Below are 25,569 nucleotides of genomic sequence, written 5' to 3' on the forward strand. Positions count from 1 at the left end.
GCTCTTAGCGGTGCCTCCATTCTTAAGAATGCAGAGTTAAGGACCTTCGATGACGTCGCGGCTTGTGATTGGTCGCGTGACCGCTCATGTGACCGCTCACATTTTTTTTCGGGACCACCTCACATTTGAAGTCAGTTTGAGGGGTCTATATGGCTGAAAATACCCAAAATTGACACCATTCTAAAAACTGCACCCCTCAAGGTGCTCAAAACCACATTCAAGAAGTTTATTAACCCTTCAGGTGTTTCACAGCAGCAGAAGCAACATGGAAGGAGGAAAAAATGAACATTTAACTTTTTAGTCACAAAAAATGAACTTTTAGCAACAATTTTTTTATTTTTCCAAGGGTAAAAGAAGAAACTGGACCCCAAAAGTTGTTATACAATTTGTCCTGAGTGCGCCAATACCCCATATTTGGGGGAAATCACTGTTTGGGTGCACAACAGGGCTCGGAAGGGAAGGAACGCCATTTGACTTTTTGAATGAAAAATAGGCTCCAATCTTTAGCGGACACCATGTCGTGTTTGGAGAGCCCCTGTGTGCCTAAATATTGGAACTGCCCCACAAGTTACCCCATTTTGGAAACTAGACCCCCCAAGGAACTTATCTAGATGCATAGTGGGCACTTTCAACCCTCAGGTGCTTCACAAATTGATACGTAAAAATGAAAAAGTACTTTTTTTCAGAAAAAAAATTATTTTAACCTCAATTTTTTCATTTTTTCATGAGCTACAGGATAAAATGGATCTTAAAATGTGTTGGGCAATTTCTACTGAGTACACCGATATTTAACATGTGGAGGTAAACCACTGTTTGGGCACATGTCAAGGCTCGGAAGGGAAAAAGCGCCATTTGACTTTTTGAATCAAAAATTAGCTCCAATCGTTAGCGGTAACCATGTCGCGTTTGGAGAGCCCCTGTGTACCTAAACATTTGAACTCCCCCACAAGTGACACCACCTTGGAAACTAGATCGCCCAAGGAACTCGTCAAGATGTGTGGTGAGCATTTTGAAGCCCCAAGTGCTTCACAGAAGTTTATAATGCAGAGACATGAAAATAAAAAATCACTTTTCTTTCCTCAAAAATTATTTTTAGCCAGCAATTTTGTATTTTCACAATGGTAACAGGAGACATTGGACCCAAAAGTTGTTGTCCAGTTTGTCCTGAGTACGCTGATACCCCATATGTGGGGGTATACCACTATTTGGGCACATGGCAGAGCTCGGAAGGGAAGTAGTGATGTTTTGGAATGCAGGCTTTGATGGCATGGTCTGCGGGCATCACGTTGCATTTGCAGAGCCCCTGATGTACCTAAACAGTAGAAACCCCCCACAAGTGACCCCATTTTGGAAACTAGACCCCCCAAGGAAATTATATAGATGTGTGTTGAGCACTTTGAAACCACAAGTGCTTCACAGAAGTTTATAACGCAGAGCCGTGAAAATAAAAAATCTTTTTTTTCTTCAAAAATGATTTTTTTAGTTCACATTTTTTTATTTTCACAAGAGTAACAGGAGAAACTGAACCCTAATAGTTGTTGTCCAGTTTGTCCTGAGTACGTTGATACCCCATATGTGGGGGTAAACCAGTTTGGGCACACGTCGGGGCTCAGAAAGGAAGTAGTGACGTTTTGAAATGCAGTCTTTGATGGAATGGTCTGCGGGAGTTACATTGCGTTTGCAGAGCCCCTGATGTACCGAAACAGTAAAAACCCACCACAAGTGACCCCATTTTGGAAACTAGACCCCCCAAGGAACTTATGTAGATGTGTGGTGAGCACTCTGAACCCCCAAGTGTTTCACAGAAATTTATAACGCAGAGCTGTGAAGATAAAAAATCATTTTTTTCCCACAAAAATTATTTTTAGCCCTCATTTTTTAATTTTTCCAAGGGTAACTGGAGAAATTAAACCCCCCAAATTGTCGTACAATTTATCCTGAGTACACATATGCCCCATATGTTTGAGTAAACCACTGTTTTGGCACACGTTGGGGCTCGGAAGGGAGGGAGCACCATTTGACTTTTTGAATGCAAGATTGGCTGGAATCAATGGTGGCGCCATGTCGTGATTGGAGACCCCCTGATGTGCCTAAACAGTAGAAACCCCTCAATTCTAACTCCAACACTAACCCCAACACACCCCTAACCCTAATCACAACTCTAACCATAACCGTAATCACAACCCTAGCCCCAACACACCCCTAACCACAACCCTAACTCCAACACACCCCTAACCCTAATCCCAACCCTAACCACATCCCTAAACCCAACACACAACCAACCCTAATCCCAACCCTAACCATAACCCTAACCACAAGCCTAACCCTAACCTCAACACACCCTTAACCCTAATCTCAACCCTAATTCCAACCCTAACCCTAATTCCAACCCTAACTCTAGTTCCAGCCCTAACCCTAAGGCTATGTGCCCAAGTTGAGGATTCGTGTGTGGATTATTATGCACCGTTTTTTAAAAATCCACAGGTAAAACGCACTGCGTTTTACTTGCGGATTTACCGGGGATTTCCAGTGCTTTTTGCGCGGATTTTACCTGCGGATTCCTATTGAGGAACAGTTGTAAAACGCTGCAGATTCCACACAAAGAATGACATGCTGCAGAAAATACAAGGTAGCGTTTCCACACGGTATTTTCCGTACCATGGGCACAGCGGATTTGGTTTTCCATAGATTTACATGGTACTGTAAACGTGATGGAAAACTGCCATGAATCTGCAGCGGCCAATCCGCACCGTGTACCTAATTCTAACCCTAATTCTAACCCTAACCCTAATTGCAACCCTAACCCTAATTGCAACCCTATCCCTAATTCTAGACCTAACCCTAATTGCAACCCTAACCCTATTTCTAACCCTAACCCTGATTGCAACCCTAACCCTAGCCCTAACCCTAACCCTAGTTCTAACCCTAACCCTAGTGGAAAAATAAAAATAAATATATTTTATTTATTTAATTATTTTCCCTACCTATGGGGTGATATAGAGGGGCTTTATTTACTTTTTTTTTTTTTTTTATCACTGTGATATAACCTATATATCACACCGAGGCCGGGGGCAGGCGGAGAGGAAAGGAGTGCGGCGGAGCACAGAATGGAGGGGAGGAAAGACTGACAGTGGCGGCAGATTGCCGCTGTCAGTTGGTGGAGAGGGCAGATCGTGGTCTCCAGCCATGGCCGATGATAATACAGCATCGGCCATGGCTGTATTGTAATATTTCACCAAGATTCATAGGTGAAATATTACAAATTGCTCTGATTGGCTGTTTCACTTTCAACAGCCAATCAGAGCGATCGTAGCCACGTGGGGGCAACGCCACCCCCCAGGCTGAAGTACCACTCCCCCTGTCCCTGCAGGTCAGGTGAAATTTTCACCCGATCTGCAGCAATGCAATCCTGCCATGACGCCACATAGGCGTCACTGGTCGGATTGGCACCGACTTTCATGACGCCTAAGTGGAGTCACAGGTCGGGAAGGGGTTAAGAATACAAAGAGAGAACAACGGAAAGGACACCATTATAGGCATTTACTACAGTCCGCCTGTGCAAGCTGAAGATATGGATGAACTCTTTATGCATCAAATGGCCAAGTTCTCCAAAAAATATGACATAGTTGTCATGGGAGATTTCAACTATCCAGACATTTGTTTGGAATCTCTCCCAGGCAAAACTAACAGGTTAAGCAAATCCTTATCCTCTCTTGCTGACAACTTTATCTTCCAAAAGGTAGGGGAAAAAACAAGGGGATCTGCTACCTTGGATCTAATCCTTATAAACAAGGAGGAAATGGTTGAGGTGGTAAGAGTGGCTGGGACCCTAGGAGGTAGTGACCATGCTATTTTAGAATTTTGGATAACTATAAGAGGAAGACCTGTGAATACTCAGACTTCAAGGTTAGATTTCAGAAAGGCAGATTTTAAGGGACTCAGAAAGAGAATCGGAGGGATCCAATGGCTGGATTTCCTTAAGGACAAAAATGTTCAGGAAGGATGGGAAATCTTGAAAAATTAGATTCCCAAAGCACAATCGTTAACCATTCCAAAAAGAGGGAAGAATTCGAAGCATTTAAGGAAACCAGGATGGATGAACACAGATCTTAAACACATGCTAAAAAGGAAGAAAGAAATGTTTATCAAATGTAAAGAGGGAGGCATATCTAAAGAAGAATATTATGATGTCTGCAGAACCTGCAGGGCACGAATCAGATTACTAAAGCTGACAATGAATAAATAAAGCTTGCAAGAGACATCAAAAGCATTAAAAAAGGATTTTGGGGATACGTCAAAAGTAAAAGGAAATTCAAAGATGCTACAGGATTTTTACAGAATGAAAATGATGAAATGGTAAGAAAGGATGTTGAGAAGGCTGAACTTTTAAATTCCTATTTTGCATCTGCTTTCTCTCAGAAAGGAAATGTAACATCAACTGATCTTCACTGTCCTATTAAAGGAATAGAAAAATCCAGGATATCTATAAACAGAAAGATACTGAGGAAAAACTTAGCTAACATAAATGAATTCAAGTCTCCAGGTCCAGATGAATTACACCCCAGAGTACTGAAGGAGATAGCAGAAGAAATTTTTGAACCAGTATCCATAATCTTATAAAATTCTTGGAGAACAGAAGTCCCAGTAGACTGGAGAAGAGCAAATGTTGTTCCTTTCTTCAAAAAGGGGAAGAGGATGGACCCTGGGAACTATAGGTGTTGTGTATCTGCTTTTTGGGCTCCCCTGGTGGTTGCTGGTGGTATTGGTGACTTGTTTGCACTTTGCTGCTTCTGTTCACCTGCTTCCATCAGCGTTTGGGAGTTTCCTATTTAGCCTTGCTCTCCAGTCATTTCCTTGCCGGTCATCATTGTAACCAGAGCCTTCGGTTGCATGTTCCTGCTACTAGTCTGCTGATCAGCTAAGTGGACTTTGTCCTTTTGTTTTGTATCTTTTGTCCAGTTTGCAGTTTTTGTAATTCTCTGTAGCTGGAAGCTCTTGCGGGCTGAAATTGCCACTCCTGTGTCATGAGTTGACACAGGAGTCTTAAAGTAATTTCAGGATGGTTTTTGAAAGGGTTTTCAGTTGACCGTGAAGTCCTCTTTTGTATCTTTCTGCTATCTAGTAAGTGGACCTCTCTTTGCTAAATCTACTTTCATACTGTGTATGTCTTTTCCTCTTAATTCACCGTTATTACATGTGGGGGGCTGCTATCATCTTTTGGGGTATTTCCCTAGAGGTAAGCCAGGTCTGTTTCTTCCTCTACCAGGCGTAGTTAGTCCTCCGGCTGGCGCGTGGCATATAGGAAGCCGTAGGTATGCTTCCTGGCTACTATTAGTTGTGTGGTAGATTTAGCTCACGGTCAACTCGAGTTTCCATCACTCGAGAGCTCGTTCGTTATTTATATGTTTCTTACGTTCCCTTGCCATTGGGAACCATGACAGTATGACCGGCCAAGTTAAAACTTATTGGCAGAAGAAAGGAGAGAAAAAAGAAGTCAGTAAAAATTTTTTTTTTTTTTTTCTTCTTTTTCCCTATGCTTGCTCCATAGTTGGATCAGTTGTATTTCAGCTCTAATTACTGCCTTTGCCTTTCTCTCCTTATAATCCTTGAATGGCTCTGAGCTCACCTGTTTAAAGATGGATCCTCAGAGTTTGGCTGCAGGTTTAAATAATCTTGCTACGAAGGTTCAAAATTTACAAGATTTTGTTATGCATACTCCTATTTCTGAACCTAAAATCCCTACACCAGAGGTGTTTTCCGGAGATAGATCTCGGTTTCTGAATTTCAAATATAATTGTAAATTGTTCCTTTCTCTCAGACCTCACTCCTCAGGAGATCCTGTCCAGCAGGTTAAGATTGTAATTTCTTTGCTGCGAGGTGACCCTCAAAATTGGGCATTTTCATTGGCACCAGGGGATCCTGCGTTGCTCAATGTGGATGCGTTTTTCCTGGCTTTAGGGTTGCTTTATGAGGAACCTAATTTGGAGATTCAAGCTGAAAAAGCTTTGATAGCCCTATCTCAAGGGCAAGATGAAGCTGAGATATACTGCCAAAAATTTCGTAAATGGTCTGTGCTTACTCAGTGGAATGAGTGCGCCTTAGCGGCAAATTTCAGAGAGGGCCTTTCTGATGCCGTTAAAGATGTTATGGTCGGGTTCCCTGCGCCTACAGGTCTGAATGAGTCCATGACATTGGCAATTCAGATTGATCGGCGTTTGCGGGAGCACAAACCCGTGCACCATTTGGCGGTATCTTCTGAAGAGACGCCAGAGAAAATGCAATGTGACAGAATTATGTCCAGAAGCGAGCGGCAGAGTTATAGGCGTAAAAATGGGTTATGCTTCTATTGTGGTGATTCAGCTCATGTTATATCGGCATGCTCTAAACGTACTAGGAAGGTTGACAAGTCTATTTCAATTGGCACTTTACAGTCCAAATTTATTTTGTCTGTAACCTTGATTTGTTCATTATCAGTTATTACCGTGGATGCCTATGTGGACTCTGGCGCCGCTCTGAGTCTTATGGACTGGTCCTTTGCCAGGCGCTGTGGGTTTGATTTAGAGCCTCTGGAAGTCCCTATACCTCTGAAGGGTATTGATTCTACACCTTTGGCTTGTAATAAACCACAGTTCTGGACGCAAGTGACTATGCGTATGACTCCAGACCATCAGGAGAGGATTCGCTTCCTTGTATTGTACAATTTACATGATGTTTTGGTGCATGGATTACCTTGGTTACAGTCTCATAACCCAGTCCTTGACTGGAAAGCTATGTCTGTGTTAAGCTGGGTATGTCGGGGGGCTCATGGGGACACTCCTTTTGTGTCCATTTCGTCATCTATTCCATCTGAGATTCCGGCATTTTTGTCTGATTATCGTGATATTTTTGAAGAGCCTAAAATTGGTTCACTCCCTCCTCACAGGGATTGTGATTGCGCCATAGATCTGATTCCTGGCAGTAAATTTCCAAAGGGTCCTTTGTTTAACCTATTTGTACCTGAACATGCTGCTATGCGCGAGTATATTAAGGAGTCCCTGGAAAAGGGACATATTCGTCCTTCTTCATCACCTTTAGGAGCCGTTTTTTTCTTTGTCTCTAAAAAGGATGGCTCTCTGAGGCCTTGTATTGATTATCGACTCCTGAATAAAATTACAGTCAAATATCAGTATCCGTTGCCTTTGCTGACTGATTTGTTTGCTCGCATAAGGGGGGCTAAGTGGTTCTCTAAGATTGATCTTCGTGGGGCGTATAATTTGGTGCGAATTAAGCAGGGGGATGAGTGGAAAACCGCATTTAATACGCCTGAGGGCCATTTTGAGTATTTGGTAATGCCTTTCGGCCTTTCTAATGCACCTTCTGTCTTTCAGTCCTTAATGCATGATATTTTCCGTGAATATTTGGATAAATTTATGATAGTGTACTTGGATGATATTTTGATTTTTTCTGATGACTGGGAGTCTCATGTTCAGCAGGTCAGGAGGGTTTTTCAGGTTTTGCGGGAGAATTCTTTGTGTGTAAAGGGTTCAAAGTGTGTTTTTGGGGTTCAAAAAATTTCCTTTTTGGGGTACATTTTTTCCCCTTCTTCTATTGAGATGGACCCTGTCAAGGTTCGGGCTATTTACGACTGGACGCAGCCTACTTCTCTGAAGAGTCTCCAGAAATTCTTGGGCTTTGCTAATTTTTATCGTCGATTTATAGCTGGTTTTTCTGGCGTTGCTAAACCTCTGACGGATTTGACTAAAAAGGGTGCTGATGTTGCCAATTGGTCCCCTGCTGCCGTGGAGGCCTTTGGGGAGCTTAAGCGCCGCTTTTTGTCTGCACCTGTGTTGCGCCAGCCTGATGTTTCTCTTCCCTTTCAGGTTGAGGTTGATGCTTCCGAGATCGGAGCGGGGGCGGTTTTGTCGCAGAAAAGTTCCGATTGCTCAGTGATGAGACCTTGTGCGTTCTTTTCGCGAAAATTTTTGGCCGCCGAGCGAAACTATGATGTTGGTAATCGGGAGCTTTTGGCCATGAAGTGGGCATTTGAGGAGTGGCATCATTGGCTTGAGGGTGCCAAACATCAGGTGGTAGTTTTGACTGATCACAAGAATTTAATTTATTTGGAGTCTGCCAGGCGCCTGAATCCTAGACAGGCACGTTGGTCGTTGTTCTTTTCCCGGTTTAATTTTGTGGTCTCGTACTTACCGGGTTCTAGGAATGTGAAGGCAGATGCTCTTTCTAGGAGTTTTGAGCCTGACTCTCCTGGGAATTCTGAACCTGCTGGTGTCCTTAAGGATGGAGTGGTTTTGTCTGCTGTCTCTCCAGATTTGCGACGTGCTTTGCAAGAATTTCAGGCGGATAGACCTGATCGTTGTCCGTCTGGTAGACTGTTTGTTCCTGATGAGTGGACCACTAGAGTCATCTCGGAAGTTCATTCTTCTACTCTGGCAGGTCATCCGGGAATTTTTGGCACCAGAGATTTGGTGGCTAGATCCTTCTGGTGGCCTTCCCTGTCTCGAGATGTGCGTGTTTTTGTGCAGTCTTGCGATGTGTGTGCTCGGGCCAAGCCTTGTTGTTCTAGGGCTAGTGGGTTGTTGTTGCCCTTGCCTATTCCGAAGAGGCCTTGGACGCACATCTCTATGGACTTTATCTCGGACCTCCCTGTTTCTCAGAAGATGTCTGTCATCTGGGTGGTGTGTGACCGTTTTTCTAAAATGGTTCATTTGGTGCCATTGCCTAAGTTGCCTTCCTCATCTGAGTTGGTCCCTCTGTTTTTTCAAAATGTGGTTCGCTTGCATGGTATTCCGGAAAACATCGTTTCTGACAGGGGTACCCAGTTCGTGTCTAGATTTTGGCGGGCAGTCTTTGCCAGGTTGGGCATTGATTTGTCTTTTTCGTCTGCATTCCATCCTCAAACCAATGGCCAGACGGAACGAACTAATCAAACTTTGGAGACTTATTTGAGGTGTTTTGTGTCTGCGGATCAGGATGATTGGGTTGCCTTTCTGCCGTTGGCGGAGTTTGCTCTTAATAATCGGGCTAGTTCTGCCACTTTGGTTTCTCCTTTCTTTTGCAATTCAGGGTTTCATCCGCGTTTTTCATCTGGTCAGGTTGAATCTTCGGATTGTCCTGGAGTGGATGCGGTAGTGGATCGGTTGCATCAGATTTGGGGACAAGTGGTGGATAATTTGGAATTGTCCCAGGAGAGGACTCAGCAGTTTGCTAACCGCCGTCGTCGTGTTGGCCCCCACCTTCGTGTTGGGGACTTGGTGTGGTTGTCTTCCCGTTTTGTCCCTATGAGGGTTTCTTCTCCTAAATTTAAGCCTCGGTTCATCGGTCCTTATAGGATTTTGGAGATTCTTAACCCTGTCTCCTTTCGTTTGGACCTCCCGGCATCTTTCGCTATCCATAATGTGTTCCATCGGTTGCTGTTGCGGAGATATGAGGTACCGGTGGTTCCTTCTACTGAACCTCCTGCTCCTGTGCTGGTGGAGGGTGAATTGGAGTACGTGGTAGAAAAGATCTTGGACTCCCATATTTCCAGACGGAGACTTCAATATCTGGTTAAATGGAAGGGCTATGGTCAGGAAGATAATTTTTGGGTAACTGCCTCTGATGTTCATGCCTCGGATTTGGTTCGTGCCTTTCATAGGGCTCATCCAGATCGCCCTGGCGGTTCTTGTGAGGGTTCGGTGCCCCCTCCTTAAGGGGAGGGTACTGTTGTGTATCCGCTTTTTGGGCTCCCCTGGTGGTTGCTGGTGGTATTGGTGACTTGTTTGCACTTTGCTGCTTCTGTTCACCTGCTTCCATCAGCGTTTGGGAGTTTCCTATTTAGCCTTGCTCTCCAGTCATTTCCTTGCCGGTCATCATTGTAACCAGAGCCTTCGGTTGCATGTTCCTGCTACTAGTCTGCTGATCAGCTAAGTGGACTTTGTCCTTTTGTTTTGTATCTTTTGTCCAGTTTGCAGTTTTTGTAATTCTCTGTAGCTGGAAGCTCTTGCGGGCTGAAATTGCCACTCCTGTGTCATGAGTTAACACAGGAGTCTTAAAGTAATTTCAGGATGGTTTTTGAAAGGGTTTTCAGTTGACCGTGAAGTCCTCTTTTGTATCTTTCTGCTATCTAGTAAGTGGACCTCTCTTTGCTAAATCTACTTTCATACTGTGTATGTCTTTTCCTCTTAATTCACCGTTATTACATGTGGGGGACTGCTATCATCTTTTGGGGTATTTCCCTAGAGGTAAGCCAGGTCTGTTTCTTCCTCTACCAGGCGTAGTTAGTCCTCCGGCTGGCGCGTGGCATATAGGAAGCCGTAGGTATGCTCCCTGGCTACTATTAGTTGTGTGGTAGATTTAGCTCACGGTCAACTCGAGTTTCCATCACCCGAGAGCTCGTTCGTTATTTATATGTTTCTTACGTTCCCTTGCCATTGGGAACCATGACATATAGGCCAGTGAGTCTGACTTCTATACCAAGAAAGATCTTTGAACAAATTATTAAACAACATGTATGTAAGTACCTGGATAAGAATGAAGTGATTAACCATAGTCACAATGGGTTTGTAACTAATGTGTCATGTAGGACTAACTTAATTTCCTTCTATGACAGAATCACTGACTGGGTGGGTCAAGGAAATGCTGTAGATATAGTATTCAGCAAAGCATTTGACAAAGTATCTCACACCATCTTTATTGAAAAAATGACTAAGTATGGAATGGACAAGCCAACTGTTAGGTTGATTTATAACTGGCTAAGTGATCTGATCCAAAGAGCGGTTGTAAATGGCTGCACATCCAGTTGGAAGAATGTCTCAAGTGGGATACCACAGGGTTCTGTCCTGGGCCCTGTATTGTTCAATGATTTAGATGAAGCAATTGAGGGTACACTGATTAAATTTGCTCATGACACAAAGCTAGGAGGGATAGCTAACACTAGAGAAGAGAGATAGGATTAAAAAAAATATAAATAAACTGGAGCAGTGGACAGCAACTAACAGAATAGTTTTTAGCAAGGAAAAATGCAAAGTACTACATCTGGGCAATAAAACTGAAAAAAGCATATACAGAATGGGAGGAATAGGGCTAAGCAACAGCACATGTGAAAAAGACCTGGGTATACTAATAGATCATAAACTTAACATGATTCAACAGCGTGATGCAGCAGCAAAAAGGCAAATGCAATTCTGGGTTGTATTAACAGAAGCATACAGTCTAGATCACTCAAAGTCATTATTGCCCTCTACTTTTCTTTGGTCAGACCTCATCTGGAATACTGTGTCCAGTTTTGGGCACCACATTTTAAAAAAGCCATCAACAAACTGGAGCAAGTTCAGAGAAGAGAGACCAGAATGGTGAAAGGTCTGAAAACCGTGTCCTATGAGGAACAGTTACAGGATTTGGAAATGTTTAGTTAGCAAAAAAGAAGACTGAGAGGAAACTTAATAGCTGTCTACAAATATCTCAAGAGCTGTCACATTGTAGAAGGATCATCTTTATTCTCATTTGCACAAGGTAAGACTAGAAGCAATGGGATGAAACTGAATGGGAGGAGACACAGATTAGATATTAGAAAAAACTTTTTGACAGTTAGGGTGATCAATGAGTGGAACAGGCTGCCACGAGAGGTGGTGAGTTATCCCTCTATGGAAGTCTTCAAACAGAGGCTGGACAGACATCTGTCTTTGATGATATAGTAAATTCTGCTTTGAGCAGGGGGTTGGACCAGATGACCCAGGAGGTCCCTTACAACTCTACCATTCTATGATTCTATGAGGTTCAGGTGAACAGTTGAAAAAAGTTTGGTTCAGGTACCAGAATAATACCTGGGCCCCATTCAGATGAATGGGGGGCTCGAACATCTATTGTTTGCCACTCTGTCATCTGTGTGACAGTGCAACATAAACTGCCTTTGATCGGCTTTAGGATCATTCCTTCTGGACAGAGGCGTAGCTAGGGTTTTGGTCCAGGGGGGGCGAAGCTTCTGAGTGGGCCCCAAACCAGGTAACCTTCATTACAATTCGGTGACGTGCCATAATAGTGGAGGAGAATCTCAGCAGATGACCGCGCTATTACTGAAGATAATCTCTATACAAAGACCAACATGGATATTACCGCCATATGGTCAGTGGTAGATACCAGCCCTACAGAACATATAAGAAATCACAACAGTTACAGATAATGACTTACCGCTGATGTTCTCTGATGGAATCATTCACTTTTTCCGTCTTTTCCATCTGGCCCAGACCGACATGACAACTTCTTCCAGCCCGGACTTGTCTGCAGAGAATACATCAACGACACATTTCACTTCTCATATTCCAGCCCCATCACCATCTATTCCAAACCTGCACAAACTCCTCATCCTGCTGATACCCCATTACTGAGCCGCTGCTGCCGTGTGTGTCCCTATTACTGCCCCTGATACCCCAATACTGAGCCACTGCTGCCGTATGTGTCCCTATTACTTCCCCTGATACCCCAATACTGAGCCGCTGTTGCCATATGTGTCCCTATTACTGCACCTGATACCCCAATATTGACCCGCTGGCGCCGTGTGTGTCCCTATTACTGCACCTGCTGTGTGGTTCATGTGCCTTCTAAATTCTAAAGCACCCCTCTATAATATAGTAATGCCGGGTGCAAGTGCCCTCGAAAACAGTGCTCACATTTTGCTCCCTAGAAAGTAATATTGCCATGTGTGCCCCTTTGATAGTCACAGTAACCTGAGATCCCCTATAACAAGAAGTGCCCACTTTACATTTAATAATGTCCCGAGTCTGCCCCATTTTACAGCTTGCCTATACAGTATAAGGCCCCCTCACTGTATAGTACCATCCACACAGTATATTGACACCTTAGTAGCCCCCAAATTGTTTGATGGCTCCAACACTGTATGATTGCCCCTTCACTGTAATCTCCACACTGTATGATAGCCCACTAAATGGCCTCCATATAGTATAATACACCAGATCATCCTAAATATAGTATAACACACTCCCCATAGGTCTCCATATAGTATAATGCACCAGATCATTCTAAATATAGTATAATGCACTCCCCATAAGCCTCCATATAGTATAATGCACTCCCATAAGCCTCCATATAGTATTATGCACTCCCCATAGGACTCCATATAGTATAATGCACTCCCCATAGGACTCAATATAGTATAATGCACTACCCATAGGCAGACTATAGCACAAGACAGCATCCCCATAGGCAGACCCTGTAGTATAACAGACAACAATTAGGGAACTCAGTAAGAATTAACCCCTGAGCCCAAAGAAGAGAACCAACAGATACCAAAATATATCTTAATTTATTAACAAAAAATGATACAAGAAAAAGGCTTGGTACATACAATGCAAAAAAATACCCAGGGAAGACCAGAACAAAACCCTCCACCATGTAACACAATTGAATACCAGGGTACTTGAGTATAGCAAAAAGCAAATGAAAGCAAAATATTTGTTGGAATTAGCTCAAACTATAGTATGCAGAGGCATTGTAAAATATGCCAAGCATAGGAGATATGGATTAACTAATCAATGGTGCCCTAATCGGGTACATAATAAGTCCTACTTATATACGGCATAAACCATAGATGGCATTACCTTAAAGATATGAGTCCCTGGTGTGTTTGAATGATGAGTAGGATGGTGCTGGAAGGCCTAGCCATCCTCTCTTGCCCCGATGCGCGTTTCGCCCTTAGCTTCTTCCGGGGCGTGATCCTGTAGTATAACACAGCACCCCATAGGTAGACCCTGTAGTATAAGACAGCACCCCATAGGCAGATTCTGAAGTATAAGGCAGCACAAATATAGGCAGACCCTGTAGCATAAGGCAGCCCCCCATAGGCAGACTCTAGTAAAAGGCAGCACCGCATAGGCAGACCCTGTAGTATAAGACAGCACCCCATAGGCAGACTCTGTAGTAAAAGGCAGTATCCCATAGGCAGATTCTGAAGCATAAGGCAGCACCCATATAGGCAGATCCTGACGTATAAGGCAGCCCCCCTAAAGGCAGATCCTGAAGCATAAGGCAGCCCCCTATAGGCAGATCCTGAAGTATAAGGCAGCTCCCCTATAGGCAGATCATGAAGTGTAAGGCAGCCCCCCTATAGGCAGATCCTGAAGTATAAGGCAGCCCCCCTATAGGCAGGTCCTAAAGTATAAGACAGCACCCCTATAGGCAGATCATGAAGTATAAGGCAGCCCCCCAAAGGCAGATCCTGAAGTTTAAGGCAGCCCCTCTATAGTCAGATTCTAAAGTATAAGGCAGCTCCCCTATAGGCACATCCTGAAGTATAAGGCAGCCCCCCTATAGGCAGATCCTGAATTTTAAGACTTCCCCTATAGGCAGATCCTAAAGTATAAGGCAGCACCCCTATAGGCACATCCTGAAGTATAAGGCAGCCCCCCTAAAGGCAGATCCTGAAGTATAAGCAGCCCCCTATGGACAGATCCTGAAGTATAAGGCAGCCCCCCTATAGGCAGATCCTGAAGTATAAGGCAGCACCCCTTTAGGCAGATCCTGAAGTATAAGGCAGGCCCCCTATAGGCAGATTCTGAAGTATAAGGCAGCCCCCATAGGCAGATCCTGAAGTATAAGACAGTACCCTTATAGACAGATCCTGAAGTATAAGGCAACCCCCTATAGGAAGATCCTGAAGTATAAGGCAGCCCCCCTATAGGCAGATCCTGAAGTATAACGCAGCCCCCCAATAGGCAGATCCTGAAGTATAAGGCAGCCCTCTTATAGGCAGATCCTGAAGTATAAGGCAGCCCCCCTATAGGCAGATTCTGAAGTACAAGGCAGCATCCCTATAGACAGATCCTGAAGTATAAGGCAGCCCCCATAGGCAGATCCTGAAGTATAAGGCAGCCCCCTATAGGCAGATCCTGAAGTATAAGGCAGCCCCTATAGGCAGATCCTGAAGTATAAGGCAGCCTACTATAGGCAGATCCTGAAGCATAAGGCAGCCCCCCTATAGGCAGATCCTGAAGTTTAAGGCAGCGGCAGATCCTGAAATATAAGGCAGTACCCTTATAGACAGATCCTCAGAGGCCCCATAGCGGGTGGCAGAGCAGAGAGAATCAATCTGCCACAGAAGGTAACTGTATCAGCATGCGCAGAATGCCGATACAGTTAAAGTAGCGTAGCTCCGAGTGGGTCCCCTCTGAAAACCGGGCCCGGGGCGATGGCCCCCTCTGCCCCCCCCGGTAGCTACTCTACTGCCTCTGGACCAAGAGCTGCAGTTCCCATGCTGTCAGATGACAGTGTGAGCCAGCAGCTGTGACCATCAGAAAAAAGTTTACCTCCGGCACAGAGGCATACTTCGATGAGAGAGTAATATTCCCATCAGCCTACACCTGCTGCTGCTGCTAATAACAGCGAAAGCAGGCACGGCTGATGGAAGTATGAGCCTGCACTTTAAATAAATACATTTTAAGAAATTATATTTTTGATAACCATCATGGCAAAACTGACAGCTGCAGGAGAAATTTGTTAAGGTGAACTCAATGAGTTCAGCGCTGTACCGTGAGACATTTTCTCATGATGTTAGTGATGATCTCACTGAGGTCACTGCAGTTCATTGGCTTGGCTGGGAATGCAGCCTCAGTGACTTGCGATAACCTCGATGATGTTACTGCTAGTCACTGATGCTGCGCTCGCAGCATGTAATAATTATAGGGGATAGACTAAGTGGTAAAGTCTATATTATCACGTGGTGATTCAAACAGGTGCAGAGAGAAACTCAAGTCCACAACACTTGGTGCAAATATCAAATGCAGCTCAGCAGTCTATAGGAAACTTCAGAGGAAAATGCAATCACGCAGAAAGTCTATGAAGCACAATTATTCTTGAGGATACTTGACACGAATAAGTCCTTGCTTAGTCCACAACACAGATAGACATGCTTATAAGGCAGTTCAAATAATATCTTAGCTCAACCAGGGAGGTCTGGGTAATAGTCTCAGGTTCTTGCAGAGCAGAAGCAGCTTACATGTCCAGCAAATGCAGATGGAAGCAAACAAGAGCAGCAGATGAAGGAGGATTACTGGAACTGGTGTACGTAGCAGAAACTCAGAGCAGAGTAGCAGGATAACCCCACATGTTCACAGGAGCAGGTATATAGCCAGGGAGTCACCAGAGGTCAGGAGCTGGATGCAAGGCAGAATATTCTAGCACAGACTGAAGGCTGGGGTGGAGTTTTATAGCAGGAAGACACAGTGCACATGAGACCAAAGACACCATCTTGGAAAAGGGCAGTAATGCACAAAAAGGTAATAAAAAATGTTCAGAGTCCTGACATTGCTTCCTCCTTAGAAGCAGCCTCAGGACGATCCTGGACCTGGTTTCTCAGGGAATCTCTGATGAAAACGAGAAATCTTCTGTTGGGCATTGATGTTTTCCACTGGTTCCCAAGAGTCTTCCTCAGGGGCATATCCCTGCCATCTTATCAGATATTGGAGCCGATTCCTCCGAATCCTGGAATCAACAATTTTCTCCACCACAAATTGTTCTTGCCCATCAATCACCACAGGTTGCGGAGGTGGCACAACACGTCCCTGGATGGTATTAGGAGATACAGGCTTTAGTAAAGATACATGAAAAACTGGGTGTACCTTCATAGTCCTAGGCAGCTTCAGCCGGCAGGCCACAGAGCTCACAATACCGTTGATCTTGAAAGGGCCAATGAATTTCTGTCCAAGTTTTTGTGAAGGAACTTTTAACTTCAGATCCTTAGTTGCTAACCACATGGAATCTCCTACCTTGAACATAGGTGCAGGTTTACGGAATCTATCAGCCGATCTCTTATAATGTTCTTGAGCTGTGGTCAGGGATTCCTTCAGAACCTCCAAATTTTGCCTCATCGCAGTCAGCCTTTCCTCCACTGCCAGAACCGGAGAATTAATTGGAGACCTAGGTAAGATACACGGATGATAACCCAGATTGGCAAAGAAAGGTGTAAATTTAGTGGAGGCGCTCTGAGAATTGTTATATGAAAATTCGTCTAACGGCAGCAACTCCAACCAATCATCCTGGATATGGCTGACATAGCATCTTAGATATTGTTCCAGCGTCTGGTTGGTCTGACTATTTGTCTGGGGATGGTAAGAGGAAGAGAGACAGACATTAATATTGAGTGCAGAGCAAAACCCCTTCCAGAATCTTGAAGTGAACTGCACTCCACGGTCAGAGATGTTCTCATCCGGAACCCCATGCAACCGCAAGACATTCTGTATAACCAAGTTCACTGTATCTTTAGCTGAGGGGAGGCCGGTGCACGGAACAAAATGAGCAGCTTTAGTCAGGCGATCAACTACCACCATGATTGTATTCATGCCCCCCTATGTAGGCAGCTCCACAATAAAGTCCATTGACATAGACCCTCAAGGGCGGGACGGAACAGGTAATGGTTGTAGAAGACCCATAGGTGCCACATGAGGAGTCTTGTAACGAGCACATACCTCGCAAGAGAGAGCATAGTCCTTGGTATCCTTCAGGCAAGTTGGCCACCAGAAGAATTGGCTCAGGAACTCTTGTGTCTTCTGTACCCCCCTGTGACCCCCTTGGAGTTATGTACCAACTTGAGGATCTGCAGACGGACGACCTCAGGGACATAGATACGTCGATCTCTGAACCACATGCCACCCTTAAAGACAAGATTGATATCCACAGGTGGGTTGGCCAGAAATACATCACCATCATAGGCCTCCCTGCACTCCTTCCACAAGTCCTGATCATGGATAACTCCGATGAAATTGGCATCAGATAGAATGGTCTTGGACGGGGCTCCAGGTACGGAATCCGCAGCATGGATTCGGGATAAAGCATCAGCCTTCCCATTACGAGAACCTGGATGGTACGAGATAACAAAGTTAAATTGATTTAAAAATAAGTTCCAACGAGCCTGACCAGGAGAAAGATATCTAGCGGATCTAAGGACCTCTAAATTGCGATGGTCAGTTAGCACTATGATCTGTTGTGCAGCTCCTTGCAGATGATGCCTCCATTCTTTGAAAGCCGCAATAATAGCCAGCAATTCCTTGTCTCCCACGTCGTAATTCTTCTCTGCTGAGGTTAGTCTACGGGAAAAGAAAGCACAAGGATGTAACAGACCCTTCTCTCCAGTTCTTTGGGAGAGAATAGCCCCCAAAGCATTATTAGAAGCATCCACCTCCACAATGAAAGAAAGTGTTGGATCTGGGTGTATCAACAGCGGTGCTGATGTGAAACAGATCTTAAGCCGATCAAAAGCTTCTTGAGCCTGTGAAGACCACTTAAAGGGCTTTTCCTTCTTTGTCAAGGAAGTAATGGGACGGACAATATCAGCAAAAATTTCGAATGAAGCGTTAGTAGAAATTTGCAAAACCTATAAAACGTTAGACCTCCTTAACGTTCTTGGGTACCGGCCAGTCAAGGATAGCCTGAATCTTACCAGATTCCATGTTCAGCCCCTGGGGAGAGATGATATAACCTAAGAACTGTATCTCAGAACGATGGAACTCGCATTTCTCTGGCTTAATATACAGATACAGATGGTTCTCTTTCAGACGTCTTAAAACAGTTTTGACATGTTCTTCATGTTCCTGTAGAGAGTCAGAAAAGATTAGTATATCGTCCAAATAGATCACTACAAACTGGTCCAACAAATCTCTGAAAATGTCATTAGCAAGGTGTTGAAATGTTGCAGGGGCGTTACAAAGCCCGAAGGGCATCACAAGAGATTCAAAGTGTCCATACCGGCATCTGAATGCTGTCTTCCACTCATCCCCTGGACGAATATGCACCAAATTATAAGCCCCACGAAGATCCAGTTTAGAGAACACCTTAGCATGGCGGACTCTTTCCAGTAATTCGGGAATCAGAGGCAAATGGTAACGGTTTTGTACGGTTACCTTATTGAGTTCCCGATAGTCAACACAGGGTCTCAGGGTCCCATCCTTCTTCTTTACAAAAAAGATAGGTGCCCCTGCTGGTGAGGAAGAAGGACGTATGAAGCCTTTGGCCAGATTTTCATTAATATACTCCTTTAAGGTTTGAAACTCAGGTGCCGCCAAAGGGTATACGTTACCAAAAGGAATAGCTGCCCCAGGAAGCAACTCAATGGGACAGTCATAATGCCTGTGTGGAGGAAGCTGATCTGCATTCTTCTTGTCACAGATGTCAGAGAACTCTTTATATGCTGGAGGTAAAGAAAATACCTGTACATGTGGTTCCGTAGCCGTGGACTCAGGGACAGCTTCTGTTAACGTTGAGTTGCTCCTTGTTGGAAAGATAATCTCCTTGGTCTCCCAGTTGATAATTGGGTTCTGAGAACGCAACCAAGGAATGCCTAAAATCACAGGAAAATGAGGAGAAGAAATTAGCAAGAAAGAAAGTTGCTCCTGATGATTAGGCTCCAACAAAATTTCAAGGGGTACGGTCTCCTGATCCACAGGCCCAGAGATTACAGGTGACCCATCCACTGTTTCCATGGTAATTGGAGAGGCTCTTTGCTGAATTTCAATACCATGTTCCTTGGCAAATGCGATATCCATGAAATTGCCACCTGCACCAGGGTCAATCATAGCTGCACTGGAAATCCACTGTCCTGAACACAGGATCTTAATAGCGAGAGAACAGTGAGAGTTCTTTTCCTTAAGCTCCTTGGGGGGTGAAGTCATGGAAAGTGAATGGAATACAGCGTTTAAAGGCAGGCTACATTCAGAGATGTCAGATTCATCATCACAGTTGTCATACTCCCCTACTGCTGCTAGCACCTTGTTAGGCCGTCTAGGACACTTACGACAATTGATCAAGAAGTGGTCAGACTGGCCGCAGTAGAAACACAGACTTTCACGAAGGCGATGCTCCCGGCGCTCATTGATCTCACGCCTCTGACCGGAATCAATTTGCATGGGCACCTCCTCCACCTCCCGAGATGATTTACCTGCAGGCTCTTTGGAAGGAAGGGAAAAGTTAGAAATACGGTTATATGCAGCAAACTTCTCCTGCCTACGCTCAGTAAGGCGAATGTCAATGCGCACACAATGCTGTATAAATGTCTCTAGCTCTTGTGGTGACTCAGAGCAAGCTATTTCATCTTTTACAATACTAGACAGACCCCTTTTAAAAATAGGCAATTGTGCATAACTGTCCCAATTGGTATCTACCGCTAATCTCCTGAATTCTGTAGCATAGTCAATAACAGAACGTTTTGCCTGGCGTAAAGACAATAAAGCAGATTCAGCGGTTGCACTGCGATTAGGATCATCAAACATTAATGCCATAGCGGCTAAGAAATCATCCAAGTTATTTAACCGTGGGTCACGAGACTCAATCATCGGATTTGCCCGGGCGAGCGCTCGTGCGGTCAGCAGCATTATTACACACAATACTTTGGATCTTCATTAGGAAAATGGTCAGCATGCACATCAAAATATAGCATTCATTGATTCACAAAGCCACGAAATTTGTCGCGATCACCATTAAATCTGAATGGGGGCAACTTAGGTGGGCTAGCTGGTGGCGGTTGCCCAGAGGGAAAAGTCGCTTGTGCAGCTATTTGTGTGCTTATGTCCTGAAAAGCCCATCCATACTAGGACTCTATGCCAGCAAGTTTGTTTTCCTGGGCTGCCATGCGGGTGCTTAAGTCCTGCAATGTCTGTCCAAACACTTGTTGATTGAGTTCAAAGCTTCCAAACTTCTTTTGCAGACCTTCCACATCTTTCTGCAGTGATCTAATTATGGAAAACACCTGCTCTAGTCTGCTTTCTGCAGTCATTGTTCCAGCAGTCTCCTTTTTTTTTTTAGGCTAGAGTATCCTGTAATAATTATAGGGGATAACTCAGGAGACTCTTTGCGTGGAACAAGACAACTACAGGACACAGTTTTATAAGTGGTAAAGTCTATATTATCACACGGTGATTCAAACAGGTGCAGAGAGAAACTCAAGTCCACAACACTTGGTGCAAATATCAAATGCAGCTCAGCAGTCTATAGGAAACTTCAGAGGAAAATGCAATCACGCAGAAAGTCTATGAAGCACAATTATTCTTGAGGATACTTGACACGAATAAGTCCTTGCTTAGTCCACAACACAGATAGATATGCTTATAAGGCAGTTCAAATAATATCTTAGCTCAACCAGGGAGGTCTGGGTAATAGTCTCAGGTTCTTGCAGAGCAGAAACAGCTTACATGTCCAGCAAATGCAGATGGAAGCAAACACAAGCAGCAGATGAAGGAGGATTACTGGAACTGGTGTATGTAGCAGGAACTCAGAGCAGAGTAGCAGGATAACCCCACAGGTTCACAGGAGCAGGTATATAGCCAGGGAGTCACCAGAGGTCAGGAGCTGGATGCAAGGCAGAATACTCTAGCACAGACTGAAGGCTGGGGTGGAGTTTTATAGCAGGAAGACACAGTGCACATGAGACCAAAGACGCCATCTTGGAAAAGGGCAGTAATGCACAAAAAGGTAATAAAAAATGTTCAGAGTCCTGACACAGCAGCTTATTCTCCTGTGGTTTTCAGCATGGATGGTTGCATCTTGGCACCATCCAGGTTGAAAACCATATATCGCAGACATGGATTACAGCGTGGAACAGTATGTTCGACAGGTGAACGATATTGTTGTTTTTTATTTTTGTTTTTTTTTTACTGGAGACCAGGGCTTCAATGGAATGGGAATTACGTGAGTATAACTGTATTTATTATTTTTAAATACACTTTTAAAGCAATGTGTATTTTTATTTCAAATAAAGGACATTATTAAGGGTGTTTTTCTTACTGACAATATGACTATGGGGTTAGTAATGGATAGGCATCTTGTAGACGCCTATCTATTATTAACTATTGGGCTTGAAGTCACCAGAAAATACAAAGGTGACATCAACCCCACAAATATGAACCCTACTTGCCACTGACACAGGGCAAGTGGGAAGAGCTGGGCAAAGTGCCAGCGTTGGCGCATCTTTTATTATTTATGTCAATCATTTAAAAAAATTACGTAGGGATCCCTCTATTCTTGATAACCAGTCATGATAAAGCTGACAACTGAGGGTTGTAGTCCGCAGCTGTCAGTTTTCCCATGCTGGTTATCAAAAATAAGAAGACCCCATGTCATTTAAAAAAATATATATTTATTTATAGCACAGTCGCCAGATGATGAATACTACCATGAGTCTGCCTGCTCTTGCTGTTATTAGCAGCAGCAGCAGGCATAGGCTGATGGGAGTAGTACTCCCATCAGCCAAAGCCTCTGTGACCGGAGGAAAATTTTTTAATACCAGTCACAGCTAATCTTACCACTGATAAGAGCCGCCGGTGTTTTTCATGCTGTCATGCAGATGACAGCTTGGGAAACACCCAATGTTTTGGGTACTGAACCCAAACAGTAACACGGACTTCCTGGAGAAATCCATGTTGGGTGTCCATAGCTGAACAGTAGGTGTAAGGTACAGGCCCCAACTTTACTGTTCGTGTTTGCCAATCTCATACTCACCACTAGTGTTGAGTGATACCTTCCGATATGCAAAGGTATCGGTATCGGAATGGATCGGCCGATATCCAAAAAATATCGGATATCGCCGATACCGATACCCGATAAAAAAGGAATATCAATGGGACACAAAATATCGGAATGGTTCCCAGGGTCTGAAGGAGAGGAAACTCTCCTTCAGGCCCTGGGATCCATATTCATGTATAAAATAAAGAATAAAAATAAAAAATATTGATATACTCACCCCTCCGACGGCCCCGGCTCTCACCGGTCCAAGCGTCTGCCTCCGTTCCTAAGAATATCAAAAATATTGATATACTCACCCTCGGACGCACCCTGGTACTAACCGGCAGGCTTCCTTCCTAAGAATGAGCGCGTGAATGACCTGCGGTGATGTTGCGGCTTGTGATTGGTCGCGAGCGGTCACATGGACAAGCCGCGACGTCATCTAAGGTCCTTCACGCACTCATTCTTAGGAAGGAAGGCTGCCGCAAAAAAGAAGGGGGGTGTCGTCCGAGGGTGAGTATATTCCTATTAGGTATATACTCACCCTCGGACGCGCCCTGCTTCTTTCCGGCAGCCTTCCTTCCTAAGAATGAGCACGTGAAGGACCTTAGATGACGTCGCGGCTTGTCCATGTGACCGCTCGCGACCAATCACAAGCCACGACGTCACCGCAGGTCATTCACTCGCTCATTCTTAGGAAGGAAGCCTGCCGGTTAGTACCAGGGCGCGTCCGAGGGTGAGTATATCAATATTTTTTATTTTGATTCTTTATTTTACACTTAAATATGGATTCCGATACCGATTCCCGATATCGCAAACATATCGGAACTCGGTATCGGAATTCCGATACCAGTTCAGAAGATCGCCGACCTCATGGCCGACCCCACACAGGGGTCGGGTCGGGTTTCATGAAACTCGACTTTGCCAAAAGTTGGCGACTTCTGAAAATGGCCGACCCGTTTCGCTCAACCCTACTCACCACACATCTAGGTAAGTCCTTTGAGTAATTTAGTTTCCAAAATGGGATCGCTTGTGGGTGGTTTCCATTACTGAGGCACATAAGGGAGTCTCCAAATGCCACATTGCGTCCACTAATGATTCTAGCAAATTTTGCATTCGAAAAGTCAAATGGTGCTCCTACCCTTCTGAGCCCTGCTGTGCACCAAAACAGTTTTCCTACACATATTGGGTCTTCTCATACTCAGGGGATATTGCACAACAAATTGTATGGTGAATTTTCTCTTGTTACTCTTGTGAAAATAAAAAAAAATTACTTAAAAGAACATATTTGTGTGCAAAAATGTGATTTTTTATTTTTACAGCTCAACATTATAAACTTCTGTGGAGCACTTGGGGGTTCAAGGTGTTCACCACAGAAGTAGATAAGTTCACTGAGGGGTCTAGTTTCCAAAATGGTGTCATTTGTGAGCAGTTTCCACTGTTTAGGCACATAAAGGGCTCTCCAGAAGCAACATGGCATCTGCTTATTATCTCAGCAAATTTTACAATCCAAAAAGCAAATGCTGTTCCTTCATTTCCAATTTCTGTCTTGTGCCCAAACAGTGGTTTTTCCCACATATTGGGTATTGCTGAATTTAGGAGAATTTACAGAACAAATTTTGTGGTCTATTTTTTCCTCGTGCCCATGCAAAAATAAAAATATTGGGCTCATTTTTCTTTCCACATTCCATTAATTCATGTGAAGCATCTGAAGGGTTAATAAACTTCTTGAATGTGGTTTTGAACACATTGAGGAGTGCAGTTTTCATAATGGTGTCACTTTTGGGTATTTTCTGTCATTTAGGTCCCTCAAAGTCACTTCAAAAGTGAGGTGGTCCCTAAAAAAATGGTTTTGTAAATTTTGTTGGAAAAATTAGTAATCTCTGGTAAACTTTTAACAAAAAATTATGTTTCTAAAATTGTGCTGATAATAACATTTCCCACATGTCTACTTTATAACTACTGTTTTTTTATTACATAACTCCCTAATTTAAGGGCATAAAAATAAAGTTATAAAATTGCAAAATTTTCTACATTTTTGCCAAATTTATGATATTTTCACAAATAAATGCAAGTCGTATTGAACGTTACAAGAAAACACTCTCAGAATTGGTGGGATCTGACCAAGCGGTGTACAAAAATTACACTGGTCAGAATTGATCTTGGCCTGATCAGAAAGGTGAAAATAGGCTTCAGGGTGAAGGGGTTAAAAGATAATTAAAAAAAACAACATATTTTGTATTGCTACATCTGTGAAAGTCTGATTTTTCAAAATATAAAATTAATCATCCATGCAATTAAAGCTTTATCTCATACTTGTTTTGTTATATTATATGTTTGTATACATAAAAAAACCTTTTATATCACAACATAAATGTATTATATACTTAGCTGCTTAGCTATGTCCAGTTTTTAATGCTTTGTATTAATCACCTCACTTCCTTGTACAGAATCTAAGAGGCCCGCTCATCTAAACAAAGGTAAACGTCCACAATTAAAGATTAATCAGATTTGCAATTCTTTATGGGTATTGTGGTCAGAATTTTGCACCAGTATATGTATGGGTATGCAGTAGGGGAACATGCAGAGAGCAAAAGTACACCATTACATGCTTCAGCAGGCACAAATAAGATCGATCTTTCGCCATCAAATTTACATCCTTAATATCTTGATGAATTACACTCCTCAATAGCATTTGTTATTAACTAAGCATCTAGCCCCTTTCTCTATTGTACTATGGCATCTGCCATAACTACCATTTGGGGACGGGAATTCCATAGTTTGATTGCAATCTGTACAGAATCTATCCTTCAACAGTTCATGAATATCTGCTTGGCCTTTGAATAAATAATGAGCCAATTCTTTGTATTGACCAGACATGTTTACTTATAAATGAGATTACATTCACAGGGTTTTTCCAAGATGAGCAAAGTTCATTTTTTTAATTATACATAGACTTCCCATTTAATGATCTAGTCATCCTCATGCACAGCATACAGACCAAGGCTAGCCAATGTGCTAGTGCACATAGGTGATTTTCCACACAAACCTTAGATGCACAGATCAGCATGTACAACTCTGATCCGTCCACACTGA

At 43.7% G+C, this 25,569-nt stretch overlaps 1 protein-coding gene across 1 annotated transcript in view; it reads left to right on the plus strand.

Moving 5' to 3' along the window:
• The window catches only part of LOC143807533 (scavenger receptor cysteine-rich domain-containing protein DMBT1-like), a 430,549-nt gene that overhangs the window by 81,988 nt on the left and 322,992 nt on the right, over positions 1-25,569 (plus strand). Inside the window, exon 4 of the mRNA XM_077289172.1 lies at positions 24,924-24,953. Coding sequence (XP_077145287.1) covers positions 24,924-24,953 — 30 coding nt within the window. The remainder of the gene's footprint in view (positions 1-24,923; positions 24,954-25,569) is intronic.

The sequence above is a fragment of the Ranitomeya variabilis genome, chromosome 2 (assembly GCF_051348905.1).
Source record: "Ranitomeya variabilis isolate aRanVar5 chromosome 2, aRanVar5.hap1, whole genome shotgun sequence".
NCBI lineage: Eukaryota > Metazoa > Chordata > Amphibia > Anura > Dendrobatidae > Ranitomeya > Ranitomeya variabilis.